Source organism: Microcaecilia unicolor, chromosome 5 (assembly GCF_901765095.1).
Source record: "Microcaecilia unicolor chromosome 5, aMicUni1.1, whole genome shotgun sequence".
NCBI classification, from domain to species: Eukaryota; Metazoa; Chordata; class Amphibia; order Gymnophiona; family Siphonopidae; genus Microcaecilia; species Microcaecilia unicolor.
The window spans coordinates 126,492,875-126,517,830 of NC_044035.1; the positions used below are offsets into that span (position 1 = coordinate 126,492,875).

The 24,956-nt window shown below is 41.0% G+C and overlaps 1 protein-coding gene across 1 annotated transcript in view; it reads right to left on the minus strand.

Annotated features, from left to right (window-relative positions):
* LOC115471279 (rap1 GTPase-GDP dissociation stimulator 1-like) overlaps positions 1-24,196 on the minus strand; it is a 135,705-nt gene extending 111,509 nt beyond the window's left edge. The window contains exons 1-4 of the mRNA XM_030204980.1: positions 24,175-24,196; positions 22,243-22,353; positions 10,334-10,456; positions 2,518-2,643 (exon numbers count right to left, since the gene is read on the minus strand). Coding sequence (XP_030060840.1) covers positions 2,518-2,643; positions 10,334-10,456; positions 22,243-22,353; positions 24,175-24,196 — 382 coding nt within the window. The remainder of the gene's footprint in view (positions 1-2,517; positions 2,644-10,333; positions 10,457-22,242; positions 22,354-24,174) is intronic.
* Between the last annotated feature and the right edge of the window lie 760 nt (positions 24,197-24,956).

Consider the following 24,956-nt stretch of genomic DNA (forward strand, 5'->3'; position numbering starts at 1 on the left):
CTTGTGTTTCCATTTGATGGTACGACTCTTCACCGTTGTACTGGTACATAAAATAATTTACATAGGGGGCCCTTTTACTAAGCTGTAGTAAAAAGTGGCCTTAGCACGTGCTCACGCGTACCATTCCTGCGCACTAAAGCCATTTTTACTGAGTAGGTAAAATGGCCAATTTTTTTCAATTTCAAGCATTAATTGCCACGTGCTAAGTTTCCCATTAGTGTGTGGCCATTAGTGTGCGAGCACTTACTAACACCTATTTTGTAGGCGGTAAGGGCTCACACTCTAATCATGTAGTAATTAACGCACTGCAATGTAGCTGCGCTAACCAATTAGCACACAACAGATCTACTCTCCACCCCAACCTGCCTCCAGCGCTAAAAAATAAATTTTATTTTTTAGGATGTGGGTAGTGCGCACACATGCAAAAATTACCATGGGCCACATGAGCGCACCCTACAGTAAGCCCTTTTTTTGCTGTGGTAAGCACGCATTAGTGCTTACCATAGCTTAGAAAAAGGACCCCTTAGGGCCCTGTTTACTAAGGTGCACTAGAGTTTTTAGCACATGCTAAATGCTAGAGACATCCGTTTATTCCTATGGGTGTCTCTAGCGTTAGTGCTTGCTAATTTTTAGCACACACTAAAAATGCTAGTGCGCCTATAATGCGGCTTAGTAAACAGGGCCTTAGTTTGAATTAGATATTTCTAGGCAGTGTCATTAGCACACAGTAATTTAAGGATTTACCAAAATAATTTTAGCTTTTGTGTGGTCAGAATGCATACAGCCCCATTTTGCATAGAACACAGAGATCAGAATTGAGATGTCCAGGTTGGGACATTCCCAATTCCGGTGGTATTTTAGAAAAGAATCTGCTAACACAGAGCTGTTTCTAAAATACCTGCAGGAGTGCACATGTATTTGCCAGAACATGCAGCGGGGACAGTCATTTTCCAAATGTCTACACTGAAAAAATGAAGGCATGGACCCGGAGCTTCCATATGGGGATGTCAGCATTTGCACATGGACGTGGTGATTTTCCAGCTGCCATGTGCAAGTGGCACCCATTCCATATGTAGCTTCCCCATTTTACAAACCTGCACATATAAGATCCACCAATTAAGAAATGAGGCCACAATTTTAACTTTTTTTCTTTTTAGAGATAGAAATAAACCATATAGAATTTAGGAAAATGAGTCCCTTAGTTCCTTGTTTAAAGCCCTAGATGAAATGAGTATATTTTTAAAACTTGGGCATGCTTTTTGAGGTGTAAAACCCAACATGGAAATTTTCCTCATACATGTATATTTCCTTTATAAAAAGAGGAATACATGTGTAGATTTTAGTCCTACCCAAGCCATGCTCCCTTGAAATCACTACACCGTGTGGTTCTCCACATGTAAATGCATCTTTCTGAAATCAGTATTTACATGTTTGTGGAATATACATGTGTGAATGACACTATTTACACTTGGATATGTTTCCAACAATAATAGTTTTTGGTTGGTAGATATTCTACATCAGGCTTGTCCAACCTATGGCCTGAGGGCCATAACCCAGCCTACCAAGTGCTTTGTTTTCTGGCCCTCAGAAGCCTGGTAATTCTTGTGGTGCTTACAGCAGTATTACTGCTTCTCTACCTCATCTCAGCTCTCTATGGCTCAGACTTATGGACAGCCAAGTCATGGTGGGGAAGCAGGAATCCTGTCACTTTCTTCTGCAGCTGCAGCCAGGTAAGGGAAAAGAAACTGGGTGAAAGCTGGAGTGGGGATGATGAACCATCATATATTTGTTGAATATATGCAGAGAAGGAGAGAGAAGAGTCCATGAAGACCCCAAGGTTACGAGCAGATGCAATAGGAAGGATGAGAGTATTATCCACAGAGATGGAGAATGGGGGAAGAGGAGAGGTTGGTTTAGGGGGAAAATAAGAAGCTCAGTCTTGGTCATGTCTAGTTTCAGATGTTGGTGAGACATCCAGGCAGCAATGTCAGACAGGCAGGCTAATACTTTGGCCTGGACTCCTGCTGAAATTTCTGGTGTGGTGATGTAGATTTGAAAGTTATCATCATAAAGGTGATACTGAAAACCACTGGATGAAATCTGAGTACCAAGGGAAGACATATAGATGGAGAAAAGAAGAGGTCCCAGGACAGATCCCTGAGGTACACCAGCTGATAGTGGGCTAGAAGTGGAGGAGGATCCACCAAAGTATAAGATTTTACCAGTGCAAAAGTATAAACAGCATCATTATTTAGCATGTTGTTGAATTATTTCTAGCTTCTTGTCCAGCACATCTGAATTGTAAGCTATTTTTCCTTGTTTGATTACTGCATTAAAGAAGATTTTGGTTCAAGAGTTCTAAGTCTTCTCATAGTTATATTCTATACTCTGGTTTAAACTGCATACCAATCATCTCAGTGCATGGGAAGAACAGGAGCTGTTCACCTATTCCAGATATGACTGCAATGTGACTAATTTATAATAGAAATGCTTCATAATATATGTTTACATACTTACTGTTCTCACAGCAGATACGTCCAATGGCCCTACCAGCATGAAGCAGTGTCACTTGATCTGTACTTTCCAGCAATGGTACCAAGGCTAGAACCAAGCCTGCATCAATGCATGGTTTCCTCATCTCTTCTGGAAAAGGAAAAAAAGTGTTGTGATTTAAGGAAAAAAGTGTTGTGAAATAAGGAAGAAGTGTCATGATGTTAATGGAAAAGTGTATCATTAAAACATAACCAGTTTACCAACCCCCAAACTCTTATAATAAAAAAAGAGTAGAATAAGAGCATTGTATTGCCTTACCAATTAAAAGAAATGCATTAAGGAGGAGCGTCATTTGCTGTGAGCACATATGAGGCTCATGCTCTGAGTCTGCTTCCTAGTAGGAATCGACTGTCATTTGCAATGACATTGGCAATGTCAATGACATCATTGCATGTCGTTACTAAACATGGCTTTTTGTGTTTTGTCATTTACCAATAAAAAAGCACAATCTGTGGAACAGTGCACACTATGTGGAAGAAGGTGCACTATTTTGGAAAGAGGGAGCACTCTTTCTTGATAATGGAACCATCATGCATGCACAAACTAGTGTGCATATGCGCCCTATCGGAAGAAGAGTCTTCACTATTATTGGCACCTGACAAAATGGCCAAACAAAAATGAAAAAAAGAATTCTCATAAGTGCCACAAGGAATTACATGAAATGAAAATGTCCTCACTGCGCATCCCTGCTTCCTAATGCCCCATATCCTTGTTCTTCTCTCCCAGGGATTTAAAAGTGCTTTTTTTAAGTGTGCGGCTTCTCTCTCTCAATCCCACTCCCTGTTTAGGCTGGTTTTCTCTTCTCTTCCCCAATCTCTGTGTTTGAAAAATTTGTGGTTCTTCTCATGGAGCACTGAATCTTCACTACTTCTTACAGTCATATAGTTCATAAGCAGCTTTTTGAACTGAATGGGACTCTATAGAGAATGCCGTATGGTTCACAAATTCTTATGTGAACTGTGAGGTTGCAAGAAGGAATGAGGAGCCAACATGCCACAGGAATATTCACTGAATTCTGATGGTGCCTGGATAACTTCTGGCTCCGCCCCAAGGCTGCTCCTGCACTATCTGGATAGTGCCATGATGGTCAGAGAAGATTTTCAGTGGCATTATCCAAATAATGTTGCTGAAAATCCGTGTATGGCCCCAGTAAGTGGCACTGATCTGGGTAAGAGTTGCTCTTAGCCAGATAAGTGCTGCTGACTACTTGGCCCTTTGTTTTCAGTTTAGTAATTGGAATATGTCAGTTATAGGAATGTACATGTCAAATATCTTGGTATTTGGTTCCGTCAAGGAGAATATGAATAAAGTTTAATAACCCACATCATATACACTTCTGAGCAAATATCTATTTTCCTTTCTTCAGTTTCAGAGTGCATGCAGAGTCTGACTTCTCAGGGTTTCTTTTTCAAATTTTGTCTCTAAATTTCTCGTTAGTGTTAAGTATTCTATATTTGGTAAGGGCCTGTTTGTGTTCTGTGCATGTGATTGAGGAGAGGGATTTTGCTAGTGGGTACTTTGTATGGGAATCTATAGGAGTATGGTTTGTTTTACCTTTATTTGCCATCATGTACTGTGTGTGTTTTGTTTTGTCGGCAGAAGGTCTATTGGTGTTCTAAGGCTTGATGTAATGTTTGCAGTGCTGTCTTCTCATTGGTAGGGTTGCTGGTGTTTGAATCTGGCAGTTAGTGCTGTTACAGTTTGGCAGGTTTACTTTATAGGTTCTGAGTGCACTTTTGAAGGATTTTTTCAGTGGTTTACAATCCAGCTTATTTTCGAAAGAGAAAGACACCCATATTTCGACCCAAATCGGGAGATGGGCGCCTTTCTCCCGTGGGAGCCCAAATCGGTATAATCGAAAGCTGATTTTGGGCGTCTCCAACTGCAATTTGTCGCGGGAACGGACAAAGTTGACTGGGGCATGTCAGAGGCATGGTGAAGGTGGGACTGGGGCGTGTTTATTGGCTGAGGAGAGATGGGCGCCCTCGGCCGACAATCGAAAAAAGAAGGGCACCAGAAGCGAGAATTTGGGTCACTTTTTCTGGACCCTTTTTTCTCACGAACAAGTCCCCAAAAAGTGCCCCAACTGCCCAGATGACCACCGGAGGGAATCGGGGATGACCTCCCCTGACTCCCCCAGTGGTTACTAACCCCCTCCCACCCAATAAAAAAGAACTTTAAAAACTTTTTTTTTCCAGCTTGTATGCCAGCCTCAAATGTCATACCCAGCTCCATCACAGCAGTATGCAGGTCCCTGGAGCAGTTGTTATTGGGTGCAGTGGACTTCAGCCAGGTGGACCCAGGCCCATCCCCCCCTACCTGTTACACTTGAGCTGGTAAATGGGAGCCCTCCAAACCACCCCCAAAACCTACTGTACCCACATCTAGGTGTCCCCCTTCAGCCATAAGTGCTATGGCCATGGTGTAGAGTTGTGGGCAGTGGTTTTTGGGGGGGGATTTGGGGGGGCTCAGCACCCAAAGGAAGGGAGCTATGGACTTGGGAGGTATTTTAATTTTTTTTTGTAATTGTTACAAGTGCCCCCTAGGGTGCCCGGTTGGTGTCCTGGCATGTGAGGGGGACCAGTGCACTACACATCCTGGCCCCTCCCACTACCAAATGCCTTGGATTTGTTCGTTTTTGAGCTGGGCGCCTTCGGTTTCCATTATCGCTGAAAAATGATAATGCCCAGCTCAAATCCGCCCAAATCTGATGCATTTGCCTGGCACAAACCGTATTATCGAAAAAAAAGATGGACGCCCATCTTTTTAGAAAATGCGGTCTGTCCCGCCCCTTCACGTGCCCATCCTCAGAGATAGACGCCAATGGAAATGGGCGTTCGATTATGCCCCTCAATGTGTCTAATAAAAAAGGAGTTTGTGTTGCTGTTACTGAGGTGAAAAAAATTGAATAGTTTAACATTTAAATGCGATATTCAATTATGTGCATTATTTATTAAACCACATTCAGATATGAATGAGCCTTACCAGCAAAAGCTAACCTGTGGTATCTCAAAAAATCTCTGTGGTAACTGGGAGGCATTCCCAGCATGTTGGGGAAAGCAGCTGGGCCACTTAACATGGGACAATAGTCACTACCATGTATAAAGAACACAACATGGCAATCCAGAATGCAGGCATTCACATCTCTGGGGGTGTAGATAATCATTTTCTTTCCCTTTCCCCTACTTCTCACCCCATAATATGAATTTCTTCCACTATCAGTGGGAGTGAAGAACTACAAAAGGGCTGCATCATCGGAAAAGGGAAAAGGTTGAGGGCTGTCCTAGCCTCAGTACTACCACTAGAAAAAATACTCAAGAGAAGGCCACCTACAGTGGGGGAAATAAGTATTTGATCCCTTGCTGATTTTGTAAGTTTGCCCACTGACAAAGACATGAGCAGCCCATAATTGAAGGGTAGGTTATTGGTAACAGTGAGAGATAGCACATCACAAATTAAATCCGGAAAATCACATTGTGGAAAGTATATGAATTTATTTGCATTCTGCAGAGGGAAATAAGTATTTGATCCCCCACCAACCAGTAAGAGATCTGGCCCCTACAGACCAGGTAGATGCTCCAAATCAACTCGTTACCTGCATGACAGACAGCTGTCAGCAATGGTCACCTGTATGAAAGACACCTGTCCACAGACTCAGTGAATCAGTCAGACTCTAACCTCTACAAAATGGCCAAGAGCAAGGAGCTGTCTAAGGATGTCAGGGACAAGATCATACACCTGCACAAGGCTGGAATGGGCTACAAAACCATCAGTAAGACGCTGGGCGAGAAGGAGACAACTGTTGGTGCCATAGTAAGAAAATGGAAGAAGTACAAAATGACTGTCAATCGACAAAGATCTGGGGCTCCACGCAAAATCTCACCTCGTGGGGTATCCTTGATCATGAGGAAGGTTAGAAATCAGCCTACAACTACAAGGGGGGAACTTGTCAATGATCTCAAGGCAGCTGGGACCACTGTCACCACGAAAACCATTGGTAACACATTACGACATAACGGATTGCAATCCTGCAGTGCCCGCAAGGTCCCCCTGCTCCGGAAGGCACATGTGACGGCCCGTCTGAAGTTTGCCAGTGAACACCTGGATGATGCCGAGAGTGATTGGGAGAAGGTGCTGTGGTCAGATGAGACAAAAATTGAGCTCTTTGGCATGAACTCAACTCGCCGTGTTTGGAGGAAGAGAAATGCTGCCTATGACCCAAAGAACACCGTCCCCACTGTCAAGCATGGAGGCGGAAATGTTATGTTTTGGGGGTGTTTCTCTGCTAAGGGCACAGGACTACTTCACCGCATCAATGGGAGAATGGATGGGGCCATGTACCGTACAATTCTGAGTGACAACCTCCTTCCCTCCGCCAGGGCCTTAAAAATGGGTCGTGGCTGGGTCTTCCAGCACGACAATGACCCAAAACATACAGCCAAGGCAACAAAGGAGTGGCTCAGGAAGAAGCACATTAGGGTCATGGAGTGGCCTAGCCAGTCACCAGACCTTAATCCCATTGAAAACTTATGGAGGGAGCTGAAGCTGCGAGTTGCCAAGCGACAGCCCAGAACTCTTAATGATTTAGAGATGATCTGCAAAGAGGAGTGGACCAAAATTCCTCCTGACATGTGTGCAAACCTCATCATCAACTACAGAAGACGTCTGACCGCTGTGCCTATGACTGAGATGTTCCCCTGAGTGGAATCAGGTGGATACTGTACAAGTCAGAGCCTAGAAATCTGGATGTCTAGAGTAGGCTCCAGGTATGGATGGAGTCAGAGTGGATTTGCTGAATATGAGCAGTTGTGGTGTGTATATATGTAGAAACTACAATTGCAGAGAGTGCAGAGATGCAGGAGAAGGGGAGAGAGAAGCTGGGCTACTTGTAAACTATTAAAGTCTAGTTGGACACATTGGGGCTATTTGATAAATATTATAGGGATTTGGAGATTCAGGTGATGTCCCTGTATAAATATTAGTGCAGCGGTTGCAATTGGTAGACTGATGGTTCTCCACATGAAAACTGAAGGTGTGAATCAGTTACATCATATTAAGTATTTGAGTTTACTTCCTGTTCTTTTTGATGTCATCTGAGATACTGCTACCAAGTTGGACCTTTTTTTGTTTGTTATAATTGCATAAAATTGTGGTCCAGATGGGACAAGCAGAGTGTCCCTTGACATTTGTTTTTTCTGAGGATAAACGTAATTGAGTCATACAACAGACTGCTCTCTATGATCGTGACATTGCTGCGGGGGTAGTTGATATTATTATAACCACTGCATTTTTTCTAGTAAAAAAGGTGCCGGTACTCAAATTCCAGGCCACCCTTCAGGGGTGGGGTGATCCACTGAAGGACCCACCCCACAATAACCAGGCCCCCTCCAACCAGTCACAGAATCTATGACAAGGCAAAATTGGTGTGTAGAGCCTGAGCTCCTTCATCAAAACATGGGGTCCATGGGTCAATTGTACCAGACAATGGAAAAGGTGCCTGTACTCAGTACCCCCAAGTACCCCCAAGTACCCCCTCAAAAAAAGCCCTGATTATAACCAAGTATCACAAATAAATTTGGAGTAGATGAAGTTATTTAAATTGATCAGTGTGAGTCCTAATACAACCTTGCTGGATCCTAAGATAAGTTTAACTCTTGAATGGGAAAAAATAGTGCAAGTAGTTGGACACATTGAATACTGCAGTTGTTATTCAGTAGATATTATAGGAATTTTGAGAATCAGGCAATGTCCCTGTATAAATATTTGTGCAGTGCTTGAAGTTTATAAAACCTTAATAGAAACAAAGAAACATGACGGCAGATAAGGGCCAAAAGGCCCATCCAGTCTGGCCATCCTCAGTAACCATTCTTTCTTTCCTAAGGGATCCCATATGCCTGTTCCATGCTTTCTTAAACTCTGACACAGTCCCCATCTCCACGACCTCCACTAGGAGGCCATTTCACTCATCTACCACCCTTTCCTTGAAAGAGTATTTTCTTAGATTCCTCCTAAGCCTATTTCCTCTTACCTTCATCGTATTTCCCCCCTCATTCCAGAGTTTTCCTTCATTTGAAAAAGGCTCAGCTCCTGTACATTAATGCCACTGAAGTATTTAAACATCTCTATCATATCCCCTCTCTCCCATCTCTCTTCCAGGGTATACATGTTAAGGTCCCTAAGCCTACTGTTGTGATTGGTAGACTGATGGTTCTCCTCATGCAAATTTAAGGTGTGAATGAGGCTCAACAGTTTTTTCATTTACCACCCAGAAACAGCACCAGTCAATCCCGAACTTACTTAAACCTGCACTATCCAGACTGCAACGGACTTAGATACAAATCTACTTATGCTTCCAGCTTTTCTTACATCAGTACACAACTAAGGAACGCCCTGCCAAAAACTTTGAAATCTATTCACAACCATCTTATCTTCAGGAAGTCATTGAAAACTGTCTTATTTATGAAAGCCTATATTTTGGTCCTAAATTAACGTCCTACTACATGCGACTGTATTACCCTTTTATCACCATCCCTTCTTATTTCACTGTTGCTTTATACTACTGTTACTTTATGCTCCTACTTTATATTGTATTTGTGTAAGCCACATTGAGCCTGCAACTGAGTGGGAAAATGTGGGGTATAAATGTGCTAAATAAATAATGTTAAGTATTTGGATTTACTTCCTGATAGTTCTCTTTGATATCATTTGAGAAATTGCTACCAGGTTGGACCTTTGTTTTTCAGATAAATTAGTCAGATCTTTAAACAGTGCTTCTAAATACTGAAGCCCACTATTACAAGTATCTTGTCTTTTGGGGATCCTTCATGGTAACCTAGCTCCAAAGCAAGTGTGATAAAATCACCTGGGTGATATGTGACTTCATAAACTACTCAGAATTATCTCCTAAAGTGATAATTGTAGAAAGCATTTTTCATGCATAAAGGCCTTTTTACAGGTATAAATGGTCTCTTATAAAATTGTTCCATGGGTTACACGTGCAAAAGTGTGCTCAGTGCCAAGAAGGTCCACATTTGTATTGAACCACATATTGGTATGTATATGAGTGGAGTTGTGTGGATTCACCATTTTTACATGTGTTTATGAAATATGCATGTACCTGTAAACTTTATACATGAATATTTACAGTTGCTCCTAAGTAGGTAAGTGTTTGCAGCTTTCCTGATGCTTTGGTCCTAGTATTGTATAAAAACATATAGGAGGCATTTTTGCAAGAATGTCAAAGTCAGAATTGGGATGTCCTGCTCATAATCCTCCCAAAACCTCGAGATTTCCTGTTTGGCGATATGTGAGAAAGACGTTCTTGCACTGAAAATGTCCAAAATGAACAACCATTTTCTAAAATGAAACATCCAAAATATAAACGCCAAAAAACCAGGCACAAAAACATCTGTCTGGCATCCTTTGTACAAAAATGGCCACACAGACATCCCTGCAGAATGGACTTTAAACAATGGGACCCAGGTACAAACCCCACCTTAATTCCTTTATATGTTGTTGTGAACCCCCCAGGAGCAGAAAAAAACCTACTATACCTAAAGGTGTACCACTACACCACATGCTTGCAGATACAGTAGGTATTTCTATGTTCTAGGAGGGCTCTTATATTTGTAAAGAAATAAAAGAGTTAAAGTGGGAATTACACCTGGGTCCTGTTGTTTAAAGACCACTAGGCGGCCTTTTGAGAATTACCCGCCCCATATGTAAGTACAGATATAACAAATATATACACTTATATTTATCTAAAATAAACATTGCTTACCATTCTTGGCTAGTTCTGCAAGCAGCTGGGCCACCTTTTCAGCACAGCCCACATTGTTTCTTATAATCTGAGCTAGTACTGGGAGAACATCACTGTCTTTAAGGAGGATAGAAGTTCTCTGTTCTGCTAAAAGAAACATGAATCTATAATACTTATTTTACCATTAAACATACGCAGCCCCTTGTGATCCTGAGCAAGAAACTTAACCCTTCATTGCTCCAAGTACAAAAACTTAAAATGTGAGCTTACGAGGGATAGAGAAAGTACTTATATATAATATATAAATTGCTTTGGTTGTCCCACCGAAAGGCGGTATATCAAATCCATTACCCTAATAATAATATTTGTACAATACCTAGGACTAAGGGGGAAAATTATCAACATGGGATACTGCTGAAATGTATTACATAAGTACATAAGTATTGCCACACTGGGACAGACCAAAGGTCCATCAAGCCCAGCATCCTGTTTCCAACAGTAGCCAATCCAGGTCACAAATACCTGGCAAGATCCACCCCAAAAGTTCAATACATTTTATGCTGCTTATCCCAGAAATAAGCAATGGATTTTCCCCAAGTCATTTTAATTATTTATTTATTACATTTGTACCCCGCGCTTTCCCACATACAGCAGGCTCAGTGCGGCTTACATTGCAAAAGAAAGTATCTTACACGGTAGAAAATAAAGCAAAACAAGAAAATGTAGGAAGAGTATTATAAACTGTGATGATCATAACTACTTACATAGTGAAAAAGCATTACAAAGGACATGTGAAAAGAATATTAAGAACTGAGAAAAAAACACAGTGGCAACAGTGCCCAGGAATATATGAATTGGAATAATGGTCTATGGACTTTTTATTTAGGAAGCCGTCCAAACCTTTTTTAAACCCTGCTAAGCTTAACGCCTTTACCACATTCTCTGGCAATGAATTCAAAGTTTAATTATACGTTGAGTGACGAAACATTTGTTTTACATTTGCTGCTTTGTAGCTTCATCACATGCCCCCTAGTATTTTTAGAAAGAGTAAACAAATGATTCACATCTACCCATTCCACTCCACTCACTATTTTATAAACCTCTATCATATCTCCCCTTAGCCGTCTTTTCTCCAAGCTGAAGTGCCCTAGCCACTTCAGTCTTTCCTCATAGGGAAGTCATCCCATCCCCTTTATCATTTCTGTCACCTTTCTCTGTACCTTTTCTACTTTATTGTTAACCCCAGTTCTTAATAACTAGATCTCATTGCATAAAATGGGATCTGTGCTAAAATAGCATTAGTTAGTGGTAAAATAACATATCTTAATGGCATCCTATAATGATAACTGCACCCCTAATTATTCAATCTATCGAGAACAAAGATTCTGGAGTCAATTTCAGCTGTAAACAGGTTTCTGTCATTAAAATATTATTCAAATGATAGACAGACAGCATGTGGGAGAATCAGGATTAAACTTCAGGAATCCTTTTTCCCAATTCTGTTTGGTTTCTTTTTTACTTCTCCAGTAAGTTAAAGAAAGAGCTACTTCCGTGGAGTGATCCACTGTAGTTAAGTGACAAAACAGTGTAAAAGAGTTTGCATCGTATATAAGTAGCACTATGTCAAAACAAACTGCAGAGAAATACCTATGATAGCAAGCTGTAACAGTACATAATCATAATGCAAATAAAGTAAATTAGTATTTTAAAAGGAAGTCTAAATGCACATATTAAATATGGAAGACACAATTCTGAAAATATGATTAGTAGTTATATTTAAGGAACTGTCAAAAGAGAAAAAGCTGCACAAGGAATACTGGTGCAACCTTCAAGTGCAGGCCGTGTTGTTATGGCAACAGGATGAATTCCTCTGGGTTGGAGAAAAGAAGATACAACTGCTGTGGAGTTCTGACAGGTAAAATAACCCACTGTCACCTCAAACATACATAAACAAATCTGCAATTAACATAAAGCAATTAGCACTCAAAAGAACCTTCTTATAATACAACTATTTTAGGAAAGTTAGACTTCAGTTGCACTTTTTTTTTTTCCTAGTGCAGGTTTAGCACGGCTTGCCAAAAGGCCTTTTGGATAGAATTTTTTGAAGCTTTCCATCAATCTGTAGTATCCCTTAACAATTCTGTAAGGCAGAAGTTCTTGAACAGTACAGTGGTATTTTTTGAATATAAATTGCCACCTGATTAAGTAGGTAGTGGGGCGTAGCCAGACTTCACGGTGGGAGGGGGTCAGAGCCCGAGGTCGGGGACACATTTTGGTCTGCTGCCTCGCTGCCCCCTCGCCGTCCCCCTGCTGCACATCCCACCGCTCTGCTGCTCCCCACCCACTGCTGCAGCAAATACCTTGGTTGGCAGGGGTCCCCGCCAGCTTAAGCGTTGTCCAGTGCCGGTCTCTGGCCCGGCCATATTGCCTGCCCTGCTCTGCCTTCCCTCATGTCCTGCACGCTTCTTTTAGTGAAATTGAGCATGCTCAGTTTCACTAAAAAGAGTGTGCCAGGCATGAGGGGAAGACAGAGCAGGGTAAGCAACATGGTGGCGCTGGAGACTGGCGCTGGACATCACTTCAGCTGGAGGGGATTGGGGACTCCTGCCAGCAAAACCAGGGACCCAGAAGAAATTTGGGGGTCCCAGGGCCCCGTGGCCCCACCTAGCTACGCCGCTGGTAATAACTATGCAGCCAAATATTATGCAAGCCAAAACCAATCATCTTGTTTGTTCTCAAACAGCTGTACGCTTTATGTTTAATATCAAGCTTCACTTCCTCTCCTTCTAGTGCTGTGTAGGTGCTAAATCTGTTGTAAATTATGGCATTCCTACTGTTACTCCAAACTTCAGTGAGCATGGGAGGCTTTTAAATCTGTCACTGTGAATATAGTGGTTCTGGTCTCCAACCTTGCCCACCCACGGAAGTGACATCAGTGGTACTACACTTAAAATCTGGAACCCCTTGCGGGTTTCTCACTCTTGATTCTTTATTCCCCAACCTGTATTCTCAGATCATCCCAGGCAGATCAGATATGACAACATTCGATACTCTATCTTCTCTGTTATTGGCCCCAGTTTATGGAACACATTACCTCCACACTAAAAACCCTTGATAAGTTCTACAGGTACTTTGTTGGTGCTGCACTGACCTAGAACTGTGATACACAACTCCTTATTTCTATTTCCTATGTTTGCTATGAACCTCTTATTCATGACTGTAGTTCCTTCCTTCAATCTATTTTTCCAATTTCTTTTCTGAAGAACTGCTGTTTCCTCCTTTCCTCTATCCTATCTTACTTCTCTCATTTTTTTTTAACTTTATTTTTTTATTTATCTATAACCAAAGATACCTCTATCATAGAAATGCTAAATAGTAGTAATAGTAGTAGTAGTAAACCACTTAGATGGCTCCTCGGGCAAATAAATACTTGTTAGTACATATCAGGGTAACAGACAAGGCGGCTTATAAGAGGGCGACAGGATCGCCATTAATTAATAGGACAGGAAGATTTTTCGTACTACAGCATGACCAGTCCTGATGACTGTGGAGATTATTTGCAAAACTTGGTAATAAGAGAGAGGAGGGGGTCTGGGTGTCACAGTGTTGGCATTGTCAGAAACCAAGCTGAAGATGCAAAACCTGAAGTGGCTTGCTTGTGGAGTTGGTGAAGCTCATACCTTTGGCAGACTTTCTGCATGATTGAGACAGATGTAGAAGACAAAGTGGACAAATATTGAGAGGACAGTTAAAGGATATGGGGTAGGGAGGAGTAAGTGTTGGGTTACAGTTTTCCTCTTTTGACTGGCGCACCCACTCAGACTGGTTGAATCTGTTCTGGACAGTCTAGATTGTTCATTTTTGGTCTTTATCTACCATCATTTGTTATGGAGTTAATATTCAAAATGATTTATGTGGCTAACTTCTGAGTTAAGTGAAAAAATGATTCAGCACATGAATTCAAGGCCACTGCCCGAATACCTTGTGGCCAGACAACTCAATGTCAGGCCAAAGGTTATTTGGATAAAAATGGCAATGCATGGTACCATAAAAGGGGGTGGGGCATGGCTTTAGAAATGGAGGAGTAGCCTAGTGGTTAGTGCAGGACTTTGATCCTGGGGAACTGAGTTTGATTCCCACTGCCGCTCCTTGTGACTCTGGGCAAGTCACTTAACCCTCCATTACCCCCGGTACAAAATAAGTACCTGAATATATGTAAACCGCTTTGAATGTAGTTGAAAAAACCTCAGAAAGGCCGTATATCAAGTCCAATTTCCCTTCCCCACTTTAAGCACCAATGTGCAGCGCTTATACAGTTAAATTTGTGTGGTTAATTCAGAAGTGCTGCTTGAAGGCAACCAATAACACCATATCCAGCATTTCAACTTAGCCTCACAAGCTAGCTGAAAATCCATTTAATTGGCTAATTTTAAGCACTTTTCTTACCACAGAATATCAGCCTCAGCATTACATTTTAACTGTTATTCCAACTATTCCAGGCTAAAGACAGGCATGTATACTTCAAAGGCTCAATGCCACTCATTGAGATGCCTATTAGCATAGCCTCCTGTAAATAAGGCTTAACTACAGATTTGTAAATATCTTGAAAGGGATTAGCATGTTTGTCACATTCTTTGAATGCAATGCTTAATTCTTTACAGTTACTCAATTATCCTAAGCACATTTTGATAGCATTTTGATTCAAAGACTATTATCCTCTTTAGAATCCAGAACATGTCCTCCCTGAGCCTGATCTGTTGGTTTTGTCATTGAGGAATGCCTAGGAATTATTTTCCATTGGCAGTTGTGATCCCTGTCTCCATCTTTAAAAAGAAATGATATCCTCATCTGCCTGCCTTTGTAATTTTCACATGCTGATTTTCTTCTGAAACCAGATAAAATTATGTTAGAAGAAAGATAATTAAAAACCTGCACATTTCTGTGGGTAATGCCCTAAGATCTACAGTGATGTGAAAAAGGTTTTCCCCCTTCTGATTTCCCCTAATATTGGTACACTGAATAGTTTCTAATCTTTAAACAAAATGTAAAACTGTATTACACAAAGAGAACCTGAAGAAACGCAAAACACAGTTTTTAAATTATTACTTCATTTATTATTTTTTTTGTTACATTTGTACCCCACACTTTATTTATTTATTTATTTATTTATTTATTTATTTATTGCATTTGTATCCCACATTATCCCACCTTTTTGCAGGCTCAATGTGGCTTACAATTCATCGTGGATACTGGAAATAGAAAGGAATATACATTTGGTTTTACAGCAAGTATTAGGTGCATGATGGTGAAATACATAGTACTGCAAATAGAAAAGAGTATACATTTGTGTTGGCAGAAGTTTTGGATGCATGATGGTGAGATACATGATAGTATTAAAGTCATAGACTTTCCCACTCATGGCAGGCTCAATGCAGCTTACATGGGGCAATGGAGGGTTAAGTGACTTGCCCAGAGTCACAAGGAGCTGTCTGTGCCTGAAGTGGGAATTTGAACTCAGTTCCTCAGGACCAGAGTCCACCACCCTAACCACTAGGCCACTCCTCCACTATATCACCCATATGAAAAAGTAACTGCCCCTAAACTTAACTTGTTGTACCACCTTTAGCAGCAATAATTGCAGCCAACTGCTTCCTATAATTTAATATCAGTATTTCACATCACTGTTAAGGAACCTAGCTCAACTCTTCTTTGCAGAACTGCTTTAATTCAGGCACATTCGTAGGTTTTTGTGTATGTACTTCTCATTTCAGCATGTTTATTGGGTTCTTTATGTATAAAGTATGTTTCCATGCATTTATTAATGGAATATATCGTTTTCCATATTATCTGACTTTTTACTTATCCAACAATGGGTAGGTTCTATTTGCGTCAGATAATTGAGTCTATACTGTATTTGCATTATGATAGTCATAATGGGACCTGTGTTCAAAGAGTTTCACTTTTGACTTGTCTGTTCATAGAATGTTTTACCAAAAGGCTTAGGGATCATCCAGGTTATTTTTTCAAATGCGAGACAAGCACTGATGTTACTCTTGGATAGCAGTGGTTTCTGCCTTGCTGTTCTTCCTTGAATCCCATTTTTGCCCAGTCTTTCTTATTGTTTTGTAAAGTTAATTCTGACCTATGACAGAAATTCAAATGTGACCACAGGAAAAATGAATACTACAAAGTAGCAGTTTTGACTTCTATAGAATCTGAGGGGGAAGTTATCAAGCAGTGTTAAGGCACTAAGTTGTGTTATTTGTCCTTTAATGCACTAATGTGGCTATAAATTACTGCAATGCAGCAATAACTAAGTCATTGTGGGCTACATACCACTATGATACAAAACATGCAAATGCATGCAAAGCAGCTCACTACTATGTAAATTCTATAACATGACTCGCAGTGGACATCACAAATCATCATGATATATATAAGGGTACCGTTTTGGGAGGGAGCGCCAGCAAGTGCAGGAGCTGGGGATCACTCCTGCCTGGGAATCCCTAGATAACCAGGAACTAGTACAGGTAGTCCAAACTACAATACACACAAACTCTTCTCACTCGTAAACAATCTGCTAAATACTACCAAGGTCACCTCCAACAACTCAGATACCCCATCAGCAACCAACCTTGCAAACTACGTCAATGAAAAAATCATAAAGCTCCGACTCATGATACCCACCAACACAACGGACTACACAAATATCCTCGAATGTCTTGACCCAAAATCCGGAGAATGCCCAGCAGATCGATCATGGACCGACTTTAACACGCTTTCATCAAATGAAATTTCATACTGGCTCGGAAAATACGCCAAATCGCAATGCAAATTAGGCATCTGCCCTAACAGTCTAATAAGATCCGCACCCAAACAATTCAAAACAGACCTCACAAACCACATAAATCACAGGCTTCAAAATGGACTCTTTTCCATGGATAAAGGAAACATCCTACTCACTCTGCTACCGAAAGATGCTAAAAAAAGCACAATAGACTTAACCAACTATCGACCAGTAGCATCTATTCCACTCATGACCAAACTCATGGAAGGCATAGTGACGAAACAACTTACTTGAATACCTATATAAACACTCAATTCTGCACGAGTCTCAATCAGGATTCCGGTATGAATCACAGCACCGAAACTGTGCTAGTGTCCGCAATGAACTCATTCAAGCAGGCAATTGCGACTGGTAACAACATCCTCCTCCTACAATTCGACATGTCCAGTGCCTTCGACATGGTTAATCATGATATACTAATACATATACTAGAATACTTCGGAGTAGGAGGCACAGTTCTCAAATGGTTCAAAGGATTCCTGACCACAAGATCATACCAAGTAACAATGAAAGTGGACAGATCACCCCCATGGATACCTGAGTGTGGAGTCCCCCAAGGATCCCCTCTCTCACCAACATTATTCAACCTAATGATGATACCTCTAGCCAAACTACTAGCCAACCAAAACCTCAACCCCTACATATATGCAGATGACATCACAATTTACATCTCATTCAAACATGACCTAACTGAAATCACCAACGAGATCAACCAAAGCCTCCAAATAATGCACACTTGGGCAGATGCATTCCAACTCAAACTTAACGCAGAAAAAACACAATGTCTTGTACTCACCTCACAACATAACACTAAAAACTTCTCCACCATAATCACACCATACTGTTCCCTCCCTGTTTCACAAAACTTGAAAATTCTTGAAGTCACCATTGATCGAAACCTTACTCTTGATATCCATGTGAAAAACACGATGAAAAAGATGTTCTACACCATGTGGAAACTCAAAAGAGTAAAACCTTTCTTCCCAAGATACATCTTACGTACCTTGGTACAGTCAATGGTAATAAGTCATCTGGATTACTATAATGCACTGTACGCCGGGTGCAAAGAACAGACAATAAAGAAAACCTCCAAACTGCCCAGAATACGGCCGCCAGACTCATATTTGGAAAAACTAAATATGAAAGTGCAAAACCCCTAAAAGAGAAGCTTCACTGGCTCCCACTTAAGGAACGCATTGCGTTCAAGATCTGCACGATGGTACACAAAATCATTCACGCAGACGCCCCAATCTACATGCTAAACCTCGTGGACCTACCTCCCAGAAACGCCACAAGATCATCCTGCAAATTTCTCAACCTGCACTACCCCAGCTGCAAAGGACTTAAATACAAGCTGATGCATGCAACTACCTTCTCTTACATGAGCACGTAAATATGGAATGCACTACCTACAGACTTGAAAGCAATAAACGAAACAGCTATATTTCAAAAATCTCTGAAGACATTCTTCTTCAACAAGGCCTACAATGAGAACCTATAGCCTCACTAAGTCACCTCACCAACCCACTCAACTAGGAACGCCCACCTTCTATAACTACCCTAATCACTCCCTTCCTTCTTCTCTCTTCCCTTCCTAATCGCTACACATCACTAACTGTATCTGATATGCTGAAATGACAATGTTAACAAACCTATGTAAGCCACATTGAGCCTGCAAATAGGTGGGAATATGTGGGATACAAATGCAATAAATAATATAATAATAACAGTCCCATGGGGGTTGTGTGGGTTCATTTGGTGGGTGAGAGTTGGGCTTTTGAGCAGGGGGTCTTAATTTTGAGTGAGTGTGGTTTGGGTGCTGATTGGGTAGTTGGAATCTTGTGTGTGGGAGTGTGAATACTAATCAATGGGGGTTGAAACGTGTGAGTGGGGTGCAGGTGCTGATCAGGGGGTCAGGCTTTTGAGCAGAAGCAGTATGGGTGTTGATGGGGGGGGGGGCAGTACCACAGCTCCTTTAAGATATGGCCCTAGATCATCTGGTCAAGCTTTGAAGCTTGATGCTCCTGGGCTGCTGGAATAATGCTGGTTGCAAGATGACTATTCCTTTACCATGTGAGTCAATGCCTTTTACCACACCTTGATAATTTTCCCCTGAGTATTCCAAGTATTCTGTAAGGTCCAAGCTATCCACAGTCAAGCCAACATGTGCTAGGTCTCTCATTTCTTCCCCCTGCCACAAATTGCACCTTTTTAGAAGGAGTAGAATAAACTTTAGACAAGGGGGTAAAGCTGAAGCAAGAATCTTCAAAGTATCATCCAAGAATCTTTTTAATAAGTCCCCAAGTGAAAGTACATGATGCTTAGGAAAGTTAAGGATTCTCAAATTTAAGTACCTAATGTTATTCTCAATAAATATGGGAGAGGAGCAGAGGAATCCTGGTTTGCTGAAACAGTAAATTGATTTGTGATTCCCCATATCCCATACCAACAGATGGCAACATTTAGAACAGCTCCCCAACATAGCTCCCCTGAAGATGCCAGCTTGGTTCTCAATGTAGCAGTACTTCTAGCAGTGCTATAAAAATGATACATTAGTAGTAATGTACTTTTACTAAAGTGTAGTGTTTTCTTTTGCTATGCATTATCCCCCTAATTCTATAAAAGTCGCCAAAATTGTGCACGTAAGTTTGGGTATGCACTCAATTTGTGTGTTCAATTTAATTGAATAATGAGTCAATTAGTGCCAAATGGCTTTTTAACAAGCAATTATTGGCACTAATTAGATTTAATTGAAACTTATGTGCATAAATTTAGATGCAAGATCTGTGCCTAAATTTATACATGAGTAAAAAAAAAAAGTGAGCATGGAAATGAGGGTCATGAGCGGAATGCGGTGTTCCTGGCATTTATGCACCTTTGATATAGAATATGGGGATACATGCTTAATTTAGGCATATACATTTGCACCAAATTTCAGTTGGTGCAAATGGTTGTGTCTAAAGTTAGGTTTGTCCGGGATGTTAGCGCTATTCTATAAACCACGCCTAACTTTAAGCACAGCTTAAAAAATAGTGCTTTTTTTGCACTGATTTTTTTAGGCAGTCTGAAAATCAGTCTCACTGTGCATTATGGTAAAATAATGCAATGTTGCCATTTAATGCATATTAAAGGGCAAAAATCATGCATTATTTCTGTAACACCCTTTTAGCAAATACCCCCATTTGAGGCTTAGAACTGTATTTTTTTCCATTCATGCAATGACAATGATAGGTGAGTTATGGCAACAATTTGTGAGCAGGCTCTTTAATATCAATTTTGTACGTGTCTTGTGTTCCCCACTTAGAATGTTTTAGATATGTGGGTTAGAAATAAAGTTTTATTATTATTATTAATCATCATCATCATCATATACAATACATTTCAAATATCCAGTCCTTGAAAGGGAAATCTAGCAATACAGAGTAAAGAAAAACAAATACAATCAATACACAAGGGAAAGGAAAGCATTAATTCTCCAAACCCACAAATATGAGGATTTAAGGATACAAAACTCAGAAAATTCAAAACCAAGGCAATAAACTAAGGGAAATATATAGTGGAGCCTTTACCCCATTTCTAAATAAGGGTTAATACAATGTAATCATCACCAGATGCTACCCAGGCCCAATTCTATGGTTATCCAAAAATGATATCATTGAGTAAGATCAAAGAAGATGCACTGCACATTTTGATATCTAAATAAACATTTACAAGAAAAGCATAATAAAAAAAGAAGTGCCTAATGCCAAGATCTCTTGGTGCAATATAAGAAAACTTTTCTTCTAGTCCTTTGAGAAGCTATAGAGATCGGGAAATATTCATACTTTTGTCCAGGAAAAAAAAAAGTATGTGTTTCTTGAAAGAAAGCCTCAGTACAAGATCCCTATCAGATGGAAACTCAAAGGACACAAGGAACATTGCTCTATTGAACCTTATTAGACTTTTTTTTAAAAATCTAGAGATCCAAAACTGTTCACAAGATACATTTGCAGGGGTTGTTCCAGCCCCTCCAATTTGATCCTTTTTTTCCAGATGAGAAATTGAAAACTTTATTAATGGGATGCACAGCCTCCTGCTGAATCTCTTAAGACTTCCCTAAAATATCTCTTGAAGGCATCTGCAGGTTTCATCATTGGGACCTTGTAGAAGTTCAAACTTCTCAAGTTCAAAGACTGAAAATAATTTTCTATGGCCTCCAATATCCTATTTGCTAACATTTTATCTTGAGCAAGAGCTGATTGTGTAGATGAAAGAGCAGTTACTTTCTAGGTCCAAGATATATACTTGACCATTACATTTATTTAACTCAGTCCCTTGAGACTGCAAACCATTGGTATCTAAGCTAACGTTAACAAGTGTGGAAATAAGAGTCCAAAGCTGTTAGAACAGTCTATAGTGAATCACATGTAATAAATATATTAAAAAGCAGCAGTCCCAACACAGACCCCTGTGGAACCCCACTATCTACCCTTCTCCATTGAGAATACTGACCATTTAACCCTACTCTCTGTTTTCTATCTTTTAACCAGTTTTTAATCCACTATAGAATACTACCTCCTTTCCCTTGACTCTTCAATTTCCTCTGGAGTCTTTCATTGTCAAACACCTTTTGAAAATCCAGATATACAATATTGACAGACTCACCTTTATCCACATGTTTGTTCATCCCTTCAAAGCAATGTAATAGATTGGGTGAGGCAAGATTTCCCTTCACTAAATCCATATTGGCTTTGTCTCATTAATCCATGCTTTTGAATATGCTCAGTAATTTTGTTCTTTATAATAGTCTCTACCATTTTGCCTCTGGAGTGTAAGCTAATAAATATAGTACAGATATCAAGGAAGTGGTATGGTAGAGTAGTTAAAAAGGGTTATTAGAACACATCCTTTTCAATTCTAATCAGTTTTTGGTCAGTGAATTTCTTTCTAACCTTGCGTATCTGGAATAGATTATGTTCTGCAGTTTCCTCATATGCACTCTGAATAATAAATGCATATCTTATAGTATTAGTGAAACAGTACAATTCTTATCCAAGTCTTAATGTTCACAATAGCCATTATGAAAATGATTTTAATACTTAACTGTCTTCATTGAGAGCCAAGAGGATCACATTTAAACTTTCAAGGATTTTCTCTTCATCATCAGCCTGTGATCCATGGAGTTTGAGGCATTCCAAATGGTAACTGAGAGACTCTGATGGCACAAAATTAAAAAAAAAAAAAAAAGAAAAGGGAGCAAGAAAAATTAGAACAATTTGCTGTGAGAGATTAAAATGTAATTTCTACTGCCTCTGTGGATAAGAATTAATACAACATTTGGTTTCACCCAGTCATAAAAGAATGCACTATTCTATAACAGGAAGGGTATGTGATTTCCATATTTATCAGAAATAACCAGAGAATTACATGTGGAGAGGCATAATCGAATGCGAACGCCTATCTCCATGGGCGTCTATGTCCGAGAATGGGTACGTGAAGAGGCGGGACAAACCGTATTTTCAAAAAAATGGACGTCTTTCAGCTGGGCGTTTGTTTTTTTTTAGCGATAATGGAAACCAAAAATGCCCAGCTCAAAAACGTCCTAATCCGAGCCATTTAGTCGTGGGAGGGGCCACAATTCGTAGTACACTCACCCCCCTGACATGCCAGGACACCAACTGGGCACCCTAGAGGTCAGTGCAGTGGACTTCAGACAACGCTCCCACATGCATAGGTCCCTTACCACGGGTGCTGAGCCCCCAACCCCCCTTCCCCAAAACCCACTACCCACAAATGTACAACACTACCATAGCTCTTAGGGGTGAAGGGGGCACCTACATGTAGGTACAGTGGGTTTTGGAGGCCGCCCATTTACCAGCACAAGTGTTACAGGTAGGGGGGATGGGCCTGGGTCCACTTGGCTGAAGTGCACTGTGGTACCCACTAAAAGTGCTCCAGGGACCTGCATACACGCAGGCCTCTAGGACTTGTTGCTGCTATATAACATTGGCACACCAGTTGACACCTGAAGACTAATCTCTCCAAAAACGTCCTTTATTGGAATAAGCACGCTTACTCACAGTTAACTGCAGATCAGAGGTTGTGCCCCACTGGCAACGAGTCTCCCTGGTATTGAGATGAGCAGTAGGTCTGAGGTGGCAGGATGGTTTACAATGCCCTCTTTCAGCCACATTCAAGGTAAGAACTAAGTTCTGTAACGTGGCTAACACGTGAAAGGGATCTAACACTGGCTTACAAAAATGGCCACTACCTCATGGAGTACCAGAAACAAAACAGGGCACACTCTGACCCAGTAAGCAGGGGGAAAAGCACCATGGGAGTAGAGCCTACCAACTACCAACATCGTGAGCATTTGCCACAAGCTACTGGAATCACGGAGCCCAATACCCTATACCCACCACAATGCATTGCTGATGTGACTCTGCAGTGCCCTTAATAGAAAAGGTGTCACACTCTCCCGAGAGCCACATCAGAACCAGGGAAAGGCTGTCACAGGATAGAACACATTCTGCTGTCATGGAGGTGGGTATGGCATTTGAGGCTGGCATAGAGGCTGGAAAAAAAGTTTGTAAAGTGGGTTTATTTTTGGTGGGAGGGGGTTAGCGACCACTGGGGGAGTCTGGGGAGGTCATCCCCAATTCCCTTCCAGTGGTCATCTGGTCAGTTGGGGCACTTTTTTGGGACCTGTTCGTGAAAAAAAAGGATCCAAAAAAAGTGACCCAAAATCGCGGTAAAAACACCTTTTTTTTCTGATTATCAGCTAAAGACGCCCATCTCTCCTCGGCCGATAACCATGCCCCAGTTCCGCCTTCACCACGCCTCCAACACGCCCCCATCAACTTTACCCGTTTCCGCGATGGATTGCAGTTGGAAACACCCAAAATCGGCTTTCGATTATACCGATTTGGGCGCCCAGGGGAGAAAGACGCCCATCTCCCGATTTGGGTCGCAATATAGGCGTTTTTCTCTTTCGATTATAAGCTGGATACTGTACCAACATTATGTTAACTCCTACCTATTATTATGGGCTTGGACATGATTATACATTTTTCTCTGGATTCTATATATGGTGCCCAAATTTGGGTGCCAAAATTCACACGCAGATCAAACATGCACACGCAAATTAATTAACTAACAAGCCGTTAACTAGCAATGAATTGATGTTAATGATCAATTATTGCAGATAATTGGCATTAATTAGATTGTGCATGCACATCTTTCTGAGCACTATTCTATAAACTCATGCACCTAAATTTCCCAGCATGCAACTCAAAAGGGGGCATGGCTAAGGGTGCAGTAGGGTGTTCCAAAAATTTGCATGTGGAATTATAGAATACTTCCATTCCCAGGCCCAGATGTCAAGAGTTGGGTGTCAGCATTTACATCAGATTTCAGCTGGCGTCCAATTGTGGGCTGGGCAACGGGCTCTAAGCGTTATTTTAAAAAGAAAGCTCAACTTAGCTCTCCGTGGTGATTTTTTGCGGCACTCAAATTTGGGTTTCATTTACTGAATCCGAGCCTTTGAGCTGAAAACTTAAATGATTTGTACTGATTGCTAGATATCTCAAGAGAAGCTAGTTGTCTATTTTATGGGGGCCGATATTTAGACTGCGGGTGCTGGCTGGTCTGCCTCCAGTGGTCGGTGCTGAGCTCAACATTTCACACCCTCCCTAGCCTGCAGCTTTTTTCTTATATTGGGTCCCATAAGTCCTAGTGGGTTTTTTTTAACCACGTCTTAAACAAGGAGGTTAGAGCAGCATAAGGATTTACACAGAGGATATATAGTAATGGAATCAC